Genomic DNA, 16,690 nt, shown 5'->3' on the forward strand with positions numbered 1-16,690 from the left:
ATTTAACAAACATGTACACAGCATCTCCTGTGTGCCAGGCGCTGTTGTGTGTATTTTATTTTATTATTATTATTTTTAAAGGTGATTTTCTTTCTTTTTTTAAAATTTATTTTATTTTATTTATTTTTATTTTTGGCTGCGTTGGGTGTTCGTTGCTGCACGTGGGCTTTCTCTAGTTGCGGCGAGCGGGAGCTACTCTTCGTTGCGGTGCGCAGGCTTCTCATTGCGGTGGCTTCTCTAGTTGTGGAGCACGGGCTCTAGGCGAGTGGGCTTCAGTGGTTGTGGCATGCAGGGTCAGTAGTTGTGGCGCACAGGCTTAGTTGCTCTGCGGCATGTGGGATCTTCCTGGACCAGGGCTTGAACCCGCGTCCCCTGCATTGGCAGGTGGATTCTTAACCACTGCACCACCAGGGAAGCCCTGTTGTGTGTGTTTTAAATCTCTTTACCCATTTAATGCCCGTAGCTAAAACGTCCATTTCACAGATGAGGAAGTTGAGGCTCAGAAGGGTTGAGGCCCAGAAACTCACCAGTGGGAAACCTGGAATATGTATCTTATCTCTGTGGCTCTCAAATCCATGTTCTCAGCCTCCGTGCTATGCTTGGAAGGAGGTTAGGAACCACTATGCTCAAAATCTTCACATTTTATTTATTATTATTATTATTATTATTTTTTTTTTTTTTTTTTTTTTTTTTTAGGATTTTCTTATTTATTTATTTTATTTATTTATTTTTGACTGTGTTGGGTCTTCGGTTCGTGCGAGGGCTTTCTCCAGTTGCGGCAAGCGGGGGCCACTCTTCATCGCGGTGCGGGGACCGCTCTTCATCGCGGTGCGCGGGCCTTTCTCTATCGCGGCCCCTCCCGTCGCGGGGCACAGGCTCCAGACGCGCAGGCTCAGCAATTGTGGCTCACGGGCCCAGCTGCTCCGTGGCATGTGGGATCTTCCCAGACCAGGGCTCGAACCCGTGTCCCCTGCATTAGCAGGCAGATTCTCAACCACTGCGCCACCAGGGAAGCCCTGTTGTGTGTGTTTTAAATCTCTTTACCCATTTAATGCCCGTAGCTAAAACGTCCATTTCACAGATGAGGAAGTTGAGGCTCAGAAGGGTTGAGGCCCAGAAACTCACCAGTGGGAAACCTGGAATATGTATCTTATCTCTGTGGCTCTCAAATCCATGTTCTCAGCCTCCGTGCTATGCTTGGAAGGAGGTTAGGAACCACTATGCTCAAAATCTTCACATTTTATTTATTATTATTATTTTTAAAATGTTTGGCCACACCGCGCGGCTTGCAGGATCTTAGTCCCTGACCCGGGATCGAACCCACGCCCTCGGCAGTGAAAGCACAGAGTCCTAACCACTGGACCACCAGGGAATTCCCCAAATCTTCCCATTTTAAAGAGGGAAAACAGAGGCTCCACAGAGCGGATAGGACTTGTTTGTGTTTTGTCTGCCTCTGAAGCCTTAGGCCCTGTGCTGGGCACCCTTGGCCTTTTGGTGGAGGCTGTGACCCTGAGCTGTCTCCCTCAGAACATGTGAGATGGGAGGAATACTGATCTGTCTTCAAGGCTCTGCAGAGGGCAGAAGGGAGGGGCTGGGTGCACAGTTGGAGTCTGGGGCGGGGATGCGGGTAGCAGACAGTGGGGACTTGGTGAGGAAGACCTCAGAGGGCCCTGCAGGGACAGTGAGTCTAGGCCAAGACCCCCAGGCCTTGAAGGTCACACCACATGTAGATCTGGCTTCCAGGAAGCTGGTGACATTGAGATTGTTGTTGTTGACACTGGGTCAACCCTCCACCCACCCGAGCCCTCTCCAGTCTCGCCTGCTGCCCGGTAATTTTGGGATGTGTGAGTCATGGGAAGAATCCAGGACAAACACACCCTGGGAGTAGGAAAAGGCCATTCCTGTTTTTCGCTGCTTAAGAGCATTGGCTGGGACCTGTGAGGTGACAGTGCCCCGCGGAGTCCCCTAGGAGCCCTGGCAAATGGGACCAGCTTGCAGGAATCCGCTAACTGCCAGACTCGGGGGAGAGACTTCAGACTTCCCAGGTCCTGCTGTGGGCCTGGATCGTGCTCCTAAGTGGTGTTTGGCTAAGCGGGGGACCATTCCTCAAGAGACGGTAAGGATGGAGGGAAGGAGGGAGGGAATGATGGTGTGTGTGGGGGGCATTTCCCAATCCTGGCCTTTTATTTTTATTTAAAATTGTTTTCATTTATTCATTTTTTTAAAATTTTTTTATTTATTATTTATTTATTATGTTTATTTTTGGCTGTGTCGGGTCTTCGTTTCTGTGTGAGGGCTTTCTCCAGTTGCGGCGAGTGGGGGCCACTCTTCATCGTGGTGCGCGGGCCTCTCACTATCGCGGCCTCTCTTGTTGCGGAGCACAGGCTCCAGACGCGCAGGCTCAGCAATTGTGGCTCACGGGCCTAGTTGCTCCGCGGCATGTGGGATCTTCCCAGACCAGGGCTCGAACCCGTGTCCCCTGCATTGGCAGGCAGATTCTCAACCACTGCGCCACCAGGGAAGCCCCATCATTTATTCATTTTTTAATCCTGGCCTTTTAGACTCATTATTTTCAGAATCTGGGAATCAGAACTAGAATTTCAGGAGTGGAATCTTATTGCCATCGCACTGGAATCCACATCAGAATCCCAGGCTCTTGGAATTTACTTGGGCAGTCCAACAGAAAAAGCCTTTGTCAAATGGTCCCGTCCACGGCCACACTCAGGTGTGTAGGAAAACAGCCCTTCCCAAACCTGCAGCTTCTGGGGAATCCACCAAACAAGCCCTTTGACTCAGCGATTCCCCTTCTTAAGAAAGATCCTTTAACTTTATTTTCACGTAGAACACACACACAGAAAAGTACGCACATGAGGCTTGAGCAGTTCTGCGTATCTCCACAAGCTGAGGACACCCAGGGAACCAGCATCCGGGTTAAGAAATAGCCCGAGCCCAGCCCCAGAGTTCCCTCCGCCTGCCCTCACTCCCCATCCCCATAGAATTCTTTTGCCCATTTTTGAACTTGAGGAGAAAGGGATCATTCAGTAAATTCTCCTGTGCGTTTACCTTTCTGTCCTCAACACCATATTTATGAAGTCCATCCACATTCTCGCATGTGGTTTGTTCATTCTCACTGTTTAGAATATTCCACGATATGTTTATTCATTCTCCTGTGAGTGAATATTTGGATGGTGTCCCATCTTGGGCCACTGGGAACATTCTGGTACATGTCTTTTGGTGAGCATATGCATGCTTCTCTGGGAAGGGGAAAGTTATCATATGTCTGGCTTTAGTAGATGCTCCCCACGGTTTCCCAGGGCAGAAGTCCCAGCTAGACTGGCTGATACACAAACACACGTGTGCTAAGAGCATGCACAAGGGCCCTTGTGATCGCAAGGAACTGAAGTGACCCCTTTGCTTCTCTGTGCCTCAGTTTCCCTCTTCATTCTTTTTGTTTGTTTGTTTTTAAACATTTAACACATTTTTTTTAAAAGTATTTGTTTATTTATTTATTTATGGCTGTGTTGGGTCTTCGTTTCTGCGTGAGGGCTTTCTCCAGTTGCGGCGAGCGGGGGCCACTCTTCATCGTGGGGCGCGGGCCCCTCACTATCGCGGCCTGTCTTGTTGCGGAGCACAGGCTCCAGACGCGCAGGCTCAGTAATTGTGGCCCACGGGCCCAGCCGCTCCGCGGCACGTGGGATCCTCCCAGACCAGGGCCCAAACCCATGTCCCCTGCATTGGCAGGCAGATTCTCAACCACTGCGCCACCAGGGAAACCCTTTGTTTGTATTTTTAATGACAGTATCTTTATTGTTGATTTTCTGGCTGTACAACGAATGCACTGTTTAAAAATATTAGAAGTTTAGTTACGTACTTTTCTCACAAAATAGTATTTCGTGCATGTATTTTCATGTTAATACATACATCATTACATACTGCGTTAAAAATAAAAATAAAGGGGCTTCCCTGGTGGCGCAGTGGTTGAGAATCTGCCTGCCAATGCAGGGGACACGGGTTCGAGCCCTGGTCTGGGAAGATCCCACATGCCGCGGAGCGACTAGGCCCGTGAGCCACAACTACTGAGCCTGCGCGTCTGGAGCCCATGCTCCGCAACAAGAGAGGCCGCGACAGTGAGAGGCCCACGCACCGCGATGAAGAGTGGCCCCCGCTCGCCACAACTAGAGAAAGCCCTCACACAGAAACGAAGACCCAACACAGACAATAAATAAATAAATAAATAAACAAATAAAGAATCCTGGGAAAAAAAAATAAAAAAAAAAAATAAAAAAATAAAAATAAAATGATGGCATTTTTCAGCTTCTTCCATTAAAGGCAAAACTAACTCTTCTTTTCTTCCTTTCTTCCTTCCTCCCTCCCTCCCTTTCCTTCTTTTTTCTGTTGAAGTATAGTTAACTTACAATGTCGTTTTAGTTTCAAGTGTACAGCAAAGTGAGTCAGTTATACATACATATATATATATTCTTTTCAGATTCTCCCTCTTCATTCTTTTACTCAACTAATAAATATCAGCTAAGCAGCTGCTGTGCGCCACATGCTACTCCAGGTGTCAGGGACACAGCAGAGCCCAAAGCAGGGAAGAGCTGACACTGGAAAATGAGCATAATAATTGTACTTACCTTATAGGGTTGTTCTAAGGGGAATGCCTGGTACATGATAGAAGCTTGATAAATGTCATCTATTATTTGAATGCGTATAAAATAATAATAATGGTAATTGTTTTATCTATAGACGTACATATAGAAATATAATTTATTTGGTGTATAAAATAATAAGAAGAGAATAATGATACCCATGATGATCCTTAAATGTCCTTTAGTCTGAGGCTAGTTAATAAGCACAAAACGCCCAGCCCGTGGATTGATTTTGAAGTTATTGTGAAGAAAGGAGTGGGTGTGTCCGGATGGGGAAACAGATCTAAGACATTAAATTGAAAAGATTAAGAGATGGCACAGGGGGTGTTGAACTTTCCCATTTCTGTATAATGTATTAAAAGGGAAATACCATAGACCGACAGAGGTGCTTACACACAGAAAACTCAGATCTGAACCGGAATGAGCTGGAAAGGGCGGGGTCTCAGGGTGGGGGGAGAGGGTGTGTGTGTGTCTCTGTACCAGTGGCTAACACATGTCTAATGCTCACAACGGACTGGGCGGACTGGGCGGACTGGTCGCGGTGCTCAGCTCTTCACGCCTATTAATTTGAATTCTCATAGCACCCTCCAAGGTGAGCATATTATTCTCATTTTGCAAATGAGGAAGCTGAGGCACAGAGAGGTTCAGTGGCTTGCCCAAGGCCACACAGTTGAGGAGGGTTTGAATTTTTAAAGCCTGCACACGTTTCACTCTAGTGATGAAAATAATATGAAAGCGGAGTGCCAAATTCCAAACACACACGCACACGCACGCACATACACACACACACACACACACACACAATGACTTGGCCCCTTAGCATCTGCTTGGCAGGGAGGAGTGCCCCAACTTCCTCTCTGCCCTTCCTGTTGTATCAACTCCAGCTGGTGCTCTGGGCAGCGCCAGTTGGCCACGAAGAATCAGCAGAGAGCTGCAGGGTCAGGTTACTATGACATCATGGGGACATCACGGGGACCGGTCTACCATCTACCAAGTCCTTACTCTGTGCTACGTGCTTTATACATATTAACTCTTCAAGGCCTCCCCAAACTGGTGAGGTAGGCTCACCTCCGTGACTCACTTCTCAGATGAGGAAACCCAGAGAGAGAAAGCCAACCGAAACTGCTCACCCAGAGTCACAGAGCCCAGTTCTGCTTAGGGTCACTGGCTGTCCTACCTTCCGACTCTCCCGAACCTCAGATTTTTGGATGATGATGTTCCAGGGCCCAGAGTTCCAGAGTGGGACTAACACAGCTTGAAACTCAGGTCTGTTACTTGCTTAGCTGAGTCATCCTCAGTAAGTTCCTTAGTTTCTCTGTGCCTCAGTTTTCTCATCTGCAGAATGGGTATAACAATGGTATGAAAATTAGAGGCTTGTAATAAGGACTAAATTATATAACATTTAAAGGGGCTTGGAGCAAGGCCTGGCACATAACACAAAGTCTCAATAGATGGTGGCTTATAGTAATAATAATAATAATAATAATAATAATAATAATAATAATAATAATAACAGTAATAATAGTTATGATTATCATTCCTCAGCACCCTCCCATGGCTCCCATCTCACGCAGAATAAAAGATAAAGAACTTACAATACCTATGTGGCCGCTGATATCTCTCTGTTTTTACCTCCCATCTACTCCACACTGGTGCCCTTGCTCTTCCTTGAACATGACCATCATGTGCCCACCTCAGGGCTTCTGCACTGGCTGTTCCCTCTGCCTGGAACTCTCTTCCCCCAGATCCCCACACAGCTCCCTCCCTCACCTCCTTTATGGCTTTGCTCAAATATCACCTTCTCAGAGAGGCCCTCCCTGACCCCTCATTTAAAATTCCAACATAGGGAATTAAAAATTCCCTGTGTGACTTTTTTTTTGTCGTAGCACTGATCACCTTCTAAAATACTGTGTATTTTGCTTATTTATTCCTGGACTGTCTGACTCCTCCCACCAGGATGTCAGCTCCAAAGGGAGAGAGGTTTTTGTCTGTCTTGGCCCCCGCTGTGCTTCTAGTGCCTGGAACAGCAACTGTGCTGGAAGGATGGCTGGATGAATGAATGAATGAATTATAGAGAATTCAAAATTTTATTCCTCTTGTTTTCCTAACACTGTCATTACTTTTAAAAACTGCTCTAGCAGGATTCTAGAAATGTTCTGTTCCCCCCTCTGGGTGCCAGTGACACAGATGTGTTGGGGTGAAACTCAGTGGGTGTACCTGCATGATGTGTACACTTTGCCATCTGCATGTTTTACTATGATCTAGTTTACATTAAAAAAACCAAAGATGACAAAATTGCTTCAGAGGTACATTTTTGTTGTTGTTCCAAGATTCGAAAGTCCAGATGAGGAAGAACCAAGACAAACACTTTTGCTGTGAAGACATATTAACCTTTTCCCATCTTGATGGATATTCAGATTCCAATAGTTTAGATTCTAGAATTCCAGGTTACTAACAGGCTAGTGTTCTAACATTTTGATGCTCTAGAACTTCACTGTCCAATAAGGTAGCCACTAGCCACGTGTAGCTATTTAAATCAATTAAAATTAAATAAGATCGAAAATTTAGTTTCTCAGTCACACTGGCTGCCATTTCAAATACTCGGTAGCCACATGTGGCTGGCAGTTACTGTACTGGACAGTAGATATGGAACATTGTAATATTTTAGAATTCCAAGATGCTAGTAAGCTGATATTCTAGAATTCCAAGATGCTAATAAGCTGAGGTTCTAACACTAATATTCTAGAATTCCAGGAAGCTGATCAGCTGGGTTTCTAACACTGTAATATTCTAGAATTCCAGGATGCTAAGAAGTTGGGGTTCTAACACCGGAATATTTTAGAATTCCAAGATTCTTATGCGCTGGAGTTCTAACGTTGTTCTATTCTGGTTTCCAAGATGCTAATGCGCTGGGACCCCAGCCCAAGTCCCAGCGCATTAGCATCTTGGAATTCCAAGGATCTAGGATCCAGGATCGAGATGCTAGGATCCTAGCATCTAGGATTCCAAGGGCCTGAGAGTTTTTATCTCTGAGGTTTCATGCCATTTCTTGCCCGTCCAGGTGTCTGGGGCTTGGATGGAGAACTCATCTCTCGGCTACGAGTATGGGGATTACGGCGAGATTCCAGATCTCCCTGTGGACTGTGTTGATGGCACCTGCGTCTCCATTGACCCCCTCCACGTGGCCCCACTCCTGCTGTATGCCGCCGTCTTCCTGGTGGGGTTGCCAGGCAATGCCATGGTGGCCTGGGTGACCTGGAAAGAGGCCCGCCGGAGGGTCGGTGCCACCTGGTTCCTCCACCTGGCCGTGGCGGACCTACTCTGCTGTTTGTCTCTCCCCATCCTAGCGGTGTCCGTCGCCCACGGGGGCCGTTGGCTGTATGGGGCCGTGGGCTGCCGGGCCCTGCCCGCCGTCATCCTGCTGTCCATGTACGCCAGCGTCCTCCTCCTGGCCACTCTAAGCGCTGACCTCTGCCTGCTGGCCTTCGGGCCCACCTGGTGGGGTGCAGCTGGGAGGCCATGCAGGGTGCAGGTAGTCTGTGGGGCGTCCTGGACGCTGGCCTTGCTGCTCACCGTGCCCTCAGCCATCTACCGCCGGCTGCGTCAGGAGCATTTCCCACACCGGCTGGAGTGCGTGGTGGACTATGGTGGCTCGACCGTGGCCGAGAGCTCAGTGACCGCCACCCGGTTTATTTTCGGCTTCCTGGGGCCGCTGGTGGTCGTGGCCAGCTGCCATGGTGCCCTCCTGCGCTGTGCTACCCGACACCGCTGGCCACTGGGCATGGCCGTTGTGGTAGGGTTTTTTGTCTGCTGGTCCCCCTACCACACGCTGGGGCTGGTACTCACCGCGGCTGCCCCACACTCTGTGCTCTTGGCCCGGGCCCTGCGGGCTGAACCCTTGGTCGTGGGTCTGGCCCTTGCTCACAGCTGTCTCAATCCCATGCTTTTCCTGTATTTCGGGCGGTCTCAACTCCGACAGTCTCTGGCAGCTTCATGTCGCTGGGCCCTGAAGGAGTCACAGAGCAGTGATGAAAGTGTGGTCAGCAAGAAATCCACTGGCCAAGACCTGGTCTCAGAGATGGAAGTGTAAGCTAGAGGGAAATTGGTTTGTATCCTCCTATCCCACTTTACAAGGCTGGCTTCAGGCATAGCTGGATCCAGGGGCTTAATGATATTGTCATTTATTCCTTGATTCATTCAACAAACATTCATTATGCCCCCTGCCATGTGCAGTGCAGATATAGGACATTTCCATCATTGCAGGAAGTTCTATTGGACAGGGCTGCTCTAGAATCTCACCTGCTCAGATCTTTTAAATCACATAGCAGTGACACCTTCACGTAGAGTCATTACTCCAGGATAGCACTTTACACATAGTTTCTCCTTTAAGGTAATTCTTACAATAACCCAGGCAGGCAGGGGGAGATGCTTCTTTTCATAAGCTGAGGCCCAGGGAGCAGAGGTCATTTGCCCAAGATCACACGCAAGGAAGTTATAGAGTTGAGGTTTGACCCCATGTTTACTTGACTCCAGTGCCCATGCTCTTGATCTCCAAAATTTTCCTTCAATGCCTTGTTCAAATAATACTTCCTCCAGGAAGCTCTCCCTGATTCATCCCCCTCCCAGGGAGGAAGTAGTGTTCAGTTGTCCAAGTTTCTGGACCAAAAATTCCCAGCTAAACTGTAAATTTCCTAAGGACAACATCTGGGCCAATTTAATTTATGTCTCTCCTCCACCCATCCCAAACCTTAAAAAGAGACAAACAATATTTGTCTATACCCTGTTTTTTTCCAACTAGATTGTGAGCTTCCCACTGGTGGATATCTCTTTCTTTCTTTCTTTTTTTTCTGCCCATTTTAATTTTTTAATTTTTATTTTTTTGTGGGGGGGATCTCTTTCTTGCTATCTTTTTTTTTTCTTTATCTGATACAGGGACACTTAGTAGGTCCTCAACAAGACACATTTTATTTTTTGATATTTTATTCAGAACTCTCACACGTGAATTATTAAGACCAAGACTGCCTTGTAGAATGAATTATGTCCTGTGACAATTTATATAACTTCATGAAAAGTTGGGAGAAATCCTGCTGTTAATCCATTAGGGCCAGGTGCCATTTAGGAGAGTTCTTCTTTGATACATTTACAAAGAGTCTTTTCTGGTTTTTGAAATTTATTTTCCTTTCTTATTACATCAGCCTTATTTTTTGTTAAGAAGAATCAATTTCATGAAAGCTTTCAGATGTATTTCTGTGGAATTTTCCGTGGAAGTCCCTTAATCATTCAAAATAATCCTGTGGGCTTCCCTGGTGGCACAGTGGTTAAGAATCCACCTGCCAGTGCAGGAGACATGGGTTCGAGCCCTGGTCTGGGAAGATCCCACATGCTGCAGAGCACCTAAGCCTGTGCACCGCAACTACTGAGCCTGTGCTCTAGAGCCCACAAACCATAACTACTAAGCCCGTGTGCCACAGCTACTGAAGCCCATGTGCCTAGGGCCCATGCTCTGCAACAAGAGAAGCCACCGCAATGAGAAGCCCGTGCACCACAGTGAAGAGTAGCCCCCACTCGTCCCAACTAGAGAAAAGCCCGCGCACAGCAACGAAGACCCAACACAGCCAAAATAAATAAATAAATTTATTAAAAAAAGAAAAATCCTGCTTTTTGTTTGTTGTAACTTCCCCCTTTTGTTCTCAAGTTTGTTCCTTTGTTTTTGTTTGTTAGCATGGATATATCGAGTTCCTTAGGTTTCCAAAGAGCCAGGTCTTAATAGTTTTTCCAAGAACTAGTTTCAAGTTTGCTACTCAATCTTAGTGTCGGTAGTTTGTGATTTTCTTCCTGATTTCATATTTGTTGTTTACTTCCTCCCATTTTCCTTTAAAAAAAAAAAACTGTAGTTCTCTTTTGTACATTTTAAGCAGATGTTAGTCAATTTCTTCCTCTTCTTTTTTTGATAATGACGCAAGAATTGGCCTATGTTCAAACTGTTTCCCAAGGGTTTGATAGTTACATGCAACTTTCCACTTGACATCCCAACTCAATGTACAATAAATAACTCAATATGCTCAAAATGGAACTCTGGATTTTCTCTCTCAGCCATCCTCCTGCATCTTCCCCATCTCAGATGATGGCAACTCCGTATTTCCAGGAGCTCAGGCCAAGAACTTTGGGGTCATCCCTGCCGTCTCTCTCTCACATTCCATGGCCAATCTGGCAGCCAATCCTGCAGATTCTATCTTAAAATATCCATCTTCTCTGCCATCGTCCTGGTCCAGCCACCTATTACAGTAGCTTCCTCTCTGGTCCCCTTTTCTCATCTTGATTCCCTATAGTCTGTTCCCCACATGGGAGTCAGAGGATTCTGTTAAAATCTAAGTCACATGGAACTCTGCCCAAGGAGCCCATCTCACTCAGATTGGAAGCTGAAGTCCTCACTTTGGTGTGTACGATCTATCCTCTTCCTCTCTCCCTACTATTCCCCTATGCTTCATCCAGTCACACAAACCTGCTTGCTGGCCCTTGAACCCTCCAAGTTTGTGGTCATCTCAGTCTTTGCCTCTGGGGCTTCCTCTACCTAGAACGTCCCCGCCCAGGGATCCCCATGGCTTGCAGCCCCACTATTTTCAGCTCTCTGCTCAAATGCTACTTTCTGGGAGATGTCTTCTCTGACTGTCACTGGGCCAAAGAGCATCACTCCTTGCCCCTTCCCTGCTTTGTTTTTCTCCATAGAGGATGCAGTTCTGCTTGATAGTCTATGTATTTTAATCTTTGTGTCTGTCTCCCCCACCAAAATATGAGCTCCTTTGTTTTGTCCGTTTCTGTATCCTCAGTGCCTAGAACTGATTCCAGAAATGAAGGTTGTACCTCCTTAACTGCAAAGTTATCCAAAGGTAAGAGGAGAATGACAGGAAGGATATTAAAAAAAAAAAGAAAAAAGAAAGATCTAACATTTATGAAGCGCCTATATGTACAGTAGTGAAAAAAGTTTATGTACCTTATGTATACTTTTGCATTTATTTTTCCCAACGATCTTGAAAAGTAGGTATTATACTCGTGTTATAAATAGGGAAACTGAGGCTCAGTGCTGCAATGACTGGCCCATCTAGGACTAAAGAGGACTGACTTTTCTCGTTCATTTAGTCATTCATTCAACAAACATTTAACGACTATCTAATCCCTGTAGTTGTCGCTGGAAAACATAGGACCTCCAAGACAGAAAGCTGGGAAGTTGAGTTGTATTATTCATTAGTGAGTTGATAGGGTGAACTATACATTGATAGAATTATGTATTAATAATTATGAATCATAATAAGTAAATAACGGGACTGTTTTAATAGTGTCTGGGCTCCGGCCAGCTTCCTAGTTCGGCTAAATCCCCAGCGTCCGGGCGATCCCCAGATGCAAGTACTAGCTGCTCTAGCGCAAGGTAGAGCAAGTCTCCACCGTCACGCCTCCACCGACCCCTAGAGGGTGCAGCGTCACCCGAGGCTCCGCCCGAAGCGAGGCGGGGCCTGAGCGTGCTGTACGCAGGCGCAGAGAGAGTCTTGGGCGTCCGCAGCTGCTCACTGGTTCATGTCTGCAGTGGGGCGGGGCTGGGCTGTGAGGATGGCGTGCGCAGGCGCAGGACCGGTTTCGGGCGCGTGAGGGACCCTGCGGACCGGAAGTTGAGGCCTTCGCGGCGGTTAACGAGGTGAGGGGGCGGGGCGGCTGCGCAGGGCAGTGGCGGCGGCGACCGGAGTCCGATCGGGTCCGGGAACGTGTTGGGAGCGAGCTGAGGGGGGGAGGGAAATCCCGAGATGAGGCAGTGTGTTGGAGGAGGCCGAGCAGCCGGGAGAAACAGACCGAGGTGGAGCCTGAGAGTTCCTGAGAGAACCTGAGGGTCAGAGAGGCTGAAAGAAATGGAGGCACGGAAAGAAGCTTCGAGAAACTGAGGAACCGAGAGACGGGGAGATTGAGAGAGGAGGGAAGCTGAAGACTGGAGAGGTCGAGGGCAAGAGGCTGATGGGTCCTACCGAGAGAGGTTCAGAGAGACTACGAGAGAAATGTGATCGCACCTGGAACTTGGGAAATGGAGGGAAACGTAGAAAGATGAGAGTGGAAAACTAGGGTTGCGAGAAAAGTGTGTATATGTGTGTATGATGTATATGTATGCATATAAATATATATGAGTGATTTAGAATAGTACCTGGTATATGCGTCAGCCCTAAGTAAATGTTAGCTATTGTTAAAGCTTCAGACAACTGAGTGACACAATTTTAGGGAGAAGTGGAGAGAAATGAGAGAGTCATGATGGAGGAAGAGAGTGATGGAGAGAGACGAAAACGGAGAGTGAGAAAAAAAAGATTCAAACAGAAAATGAGACAGTCAGATGGAAAACTGAAGTGGAGTGGCGTCGAATGGAGAAAGACAGTTGGAGAGACAATCAGACTAAAGAACAGAATCATAATGGGAGCGCATTAGATAATTGAAAAGAGATGGGACCAGGCAAGGAAAGGGAAGAGAGATGAGGGTGGTGAGCAAGATGGACCAAGAAAGACAAGAGACCTGAAGACAGAGAGCCAGACAGGAGAGAAATAGGGAAGCAGAGAAAACCTGAAAAAGCCTTAAGCCTAGGAAACACAGGCCCAGAGACCAAGAGATGGTCCGAGACACAGTTACAGAGAAACTAGTAGATCCAGGAAGTCTAAAAGGTAGTCTTAAGAGAATGGATTCCTTGAGAGTCATGAGGATGCTCTCAGTCTGGCCCACGTGCAAGGATAGGCAGTCAGCAGTCTGGGAGGAATGCTCTCCTCCATCTAATTGTCCCTGCCTTTTTCTGAGGAACACTGGCTCAGCGTCACGGCAGTCTTCCAAGGCCTTTTCCTTCCCTTGCAGAACAGGAATTCCCTCTGCAGGTGCTGTGGCATCACGCAGCCCAGGTGTTTACCAGGAAGTGAGGTGCACTCCCCAGACATCCCCACACGTGGCTGCTGCTTCTGTGGGAAACAGCTCTGCCAGTTCACAAGTTCTTCAGCTGAAACCCTCCCCTGGCTCTAATAACTCCCAGCGTTGGTCTTGGTCCCTCTGAGCCTACAGAGATGGAACCTCTGGACTCTTCTGTGATGGCCCTCAGAGACTGAAGGCAGAGTAGGTGAAAGCACTGCTAATGAAACAAGGTGAATTGTGGCCATTTGAGTGTAATTTTTTTTCCCAGGTTATACGCCCGTGGTTCCTCTCACTGTTTTCGCTATTAGTCATGGTGCAGAGAAAGCACTGGACTTGTGTACCAGTTACCTATTTAGCTTCTCTGTGCCAGGCTAGGTGATAAACATTGCAGTGTTTTGAGATGGGTATTGTCCCCATTTTATAGATGAAGAAAACCGCAAAGGGTTTAATTTGCCAGTGGTCACACATCTGATAAATGATAAAGCTGCGATTCAAACCCAGATCTGCCTGACCATGAAGTCTTTACCATGGAAGTCTCGGGACCCTTTGAAGATCATAAACTCTTTTAAGAATCTGAGTGATGGACTTCCCTCCAGAAAACTGCACATACGAGGGGATGTGCTTTGTTAGTTAGGACTTATCAGCTAAGTCAGAAACCAAACCTTAAGAAGAACATTTTCTTGTGTAGCCATGAAGTGGAGGGTTGGAGGGAACTAAGCCTCAGGCACTAAACGATGATGCCAAGCTTCTCCCCGTCCCTCTTCCACTTCTCTCCTTGTAGTTGCTCGCTGACCATCCTTGTGTGTGCCTCATTGTGCCCACGTGCAGGCTTTTCTGTAGGATAGATTTCTAGGAAAGACTATTTAAGAGCTACTGCAGACAACTCCCTGTTTATATTGTCCTTGCTTAGCCACAGTAAATAAGCTTTTCTCTCCTAATAACAGTGTAAATTCCAGGGAAAGGCCCTGATTGGCCCTCCTTGGGCCAATGTGTCCACTCCTCAGACCAGTCACTGGTTAAAGGGGGAGTAGGCTACTGTGATTGGCCAGGCCTTTGTCACTTGCCCAACCCGTAGGAATTCTCTTAACTTAAAGGCAGTGGGAACCATGTGGATTCCAACAAGGGCTGCTCTCCAAAGGAAAGTGCATACATTTTTCTGAAAAAAAAAAAAAAAAAAAAAAGAAGTGCCGGGCAGGCAAAAACAAAATGTACATAATGCAACACTTGCAAAACTGTGCACTTGATTTCAAAGGGTTCCCAGGGGTCCTGAAACTCAGTGGACCACAACTCTCTCATGTTATTACCTCTCAGGACCACGTTCTGCTGTTGACTGGCCACATGACCTTCCTTCCTTCAGGTCAAACATTCCCTCGTCCGGGGATCCTTCCCTGACTCCCTAGCACGGTCAAGGAAGGCTCCCGCAGCCCCCTGGGCTTCCTTTATCACAGCCTCCATCTCGGGATTGTCGAGTCTGGCGAAATGACCACCTGTGGGACTCCGTGCTCCTACTCATTGCTGCCCCTCCCCCTAGTCCGGTGCTTGCGAAACAGCGGGCTCTTAGTAAATGTTTCTAAAAATGAATGAATGTCCTCTCTTCTCTCCCGCAAACATTCAGGGCCCGAAATCCCAGGATGAACTTGTGTCCATCCCAGAGCTCACCACAGGAGTCATGAGGTGCCCTGCGTGTCACCAGCTTGACCCAGGCCGCAGGCCGTTTACTCTGCCAGCACCTGCCGTGATCCTATCCCACCCCTGAGGAGGAAATTAGCTCCTTGAAGGGAAAGTGCTTCCTTATTGCAGGCACTGGCCTCTCACCGCAGGAGGTGGGGAATGGCTGAGAATATCTGGTCCAGGTGATCAGAACTGAGGCCAGTTTTGTGACAACACTGGAATTAGCCACAGCATGCCGCCTCCCAGAACAAGGGAGGGCAGGGGTCCCCGAGACCGATCCCCGGCTCCCCATCAGGAAGAGGACCCAGAGAAATGGGATTGGAATTGTCCAGAGACACGTCGCCTCTTCGAGGACGCCTTCTTCGGTGATGAGGATTATATCCGGCAGGGTTCTGAGGAGTGCCAGAAGTTCTGGACCTTCTTTGAACGCTTGCAGAGATTCCAGAATCTCAAGACCACCAGCAAGGAGGAGAAAGACTCTAGGCATCCCAAGCACAGCATCCCGGCACTGGCCGACCTACCTCGCGCTTACGACCCACGCTACCGCATCAACCTCTCCGTCCTTGGCCCCGACACTCGGCGCTCTCGGGGGCTAGGCAGGCGCCTGGCCCCGGAGAGAGTGTCTGAGTTCCGCCAGGCCCTGCTGCACTACCTGGACTTTGGCCAGAAGCAGGCATTTGGGCGGCTGGCCAAACTGCAGCGTGAGCGCGTGGCGCTGCCCATCGCCCAGTACGGGGACCACATCCTGCAGACGCTGAAGGAGCACCAGGTGGTGGTGGTGGCAGGTGACACGGGCTGCGGCAAGTCCACTCAGGTGCCCCAGTACCTGCTGGCCGCTGGCTTCAGTCACGTGGCATGCACCCAGCCCCGGCGAATCGCCTGCATCTCACTGGCCAAGCGGGTTGGCTTTGAGAGCCTCACTCAGTATGGCTCACAGGTGAGTGGGACAGAACAGGTTTCCGGTTTTTCCCAGTGACCTTGCGGAATAAGTTGGTTGCCCTATGGCAGTATTGTTACGAAAGCACTTACCCTTTGACCCAGAGATGATTCTTCTAGAAATTTATCTATCAGTTGGCCTGGAGATGGTCCAAATGACAGAGGCACTAACATTACCCAGTGTAGCACTTTAACAGTCAAAAATCGGAAAGGCCTCAGTGTTTATCAGTCTTCTTCTAGGCAGTCACAAAAAAAGAATGAGGATGCTTTCTACTAATGAGTTCTAGGGTTCTAATCCTGGCTTGACCACTTAAACATTTTTGTTATTGAAGTGATCATACTCTCAATACAGAAGAATGCACGTATCATACGTATATAACTCTGTGAATTTTCATAAGTTGACTGCATTTTTGTGACTAGCACTCAGGTAAAAAAAACAAACTTACCAGCACCCCAGAAACCTTCTCGTTTCGCCTCCCAGTTACTGTCTTGAGGCCTCAAGAGTCATCACT

The 16,690-nt window shown here is 47.8% G+C and overlaps 2 protein-coding genes across 4 annotated transcripts in view; both read left to right on the forward strand.

Moving 5' to 3' along the window:
* The first annotated feature begins 1,994 nt into the window (after positions 1 to 1,994).
* C5AR2 (complement C5a receptor 2) lies at positions 1,995 to 8,739 on the forward strand. The gene is made up of 2 exons (XM_007168191.2): positions 1,995 to 2,116; positions 7,711 to 8,739. Exon 2 carries the CDS (start codon positions 7,726 to 7,728, stop codon positions 8,737 to 8,739), a length of 1,014 nt encoding a protein of 337 aa, XP_007168253.2. The 5' UTR covers positions 1,995 to 2,116; positions 7,711 to 7,725.
* A 3,495-nt stretch (positions 8,740 to 12,234) lies between these two features.
* DHX34 (DExH-box helicase 34) overlaps positions 12,235 to 16,690 on the forward strand; it is a 28,175-nt gene continuing 23,719 nt past the window's right edge. For 2 of the 3 annotated variants that reach the window (XM_057534758.1, XM_057534759.1), the window contains exons 1-2: positions 12,937 to 13,801; positions 15,187 to 16,179. In XM_057534758.1, the coding sequence (XP_057390741.1) occupies positions 15,475 to 16,179 (705 nt within the window). In that variant the 5' untranslated portion in view covers positions 12,937 to 13,801; positions 15,187 to 15,474. Of the gene's footprint in view, positions 12,337 to 12,936; positions 13,802 to 15,186; positions 16,180 to 16,690 lie in introns of those variants that run through there. The other variant, XM_007168192.2, reaches the window with a different exon arrangement.

The sequence above is a fragment of the Balaenoptera acutorostrata genome, chromosome 19, assembly GCF_949987535.1.
Source record: "Balaenoptera acutorostrata chromosome 19, mBalAcu1.1, whole genome shotgun sequence".
Taxonomy (NCBI): Eukaryota; Metazoa; Chordata; class Mammalia; order Artiodactyla; family Balaenopteridae; genus Balaenoptera; species Balaenoptera acutorostrata.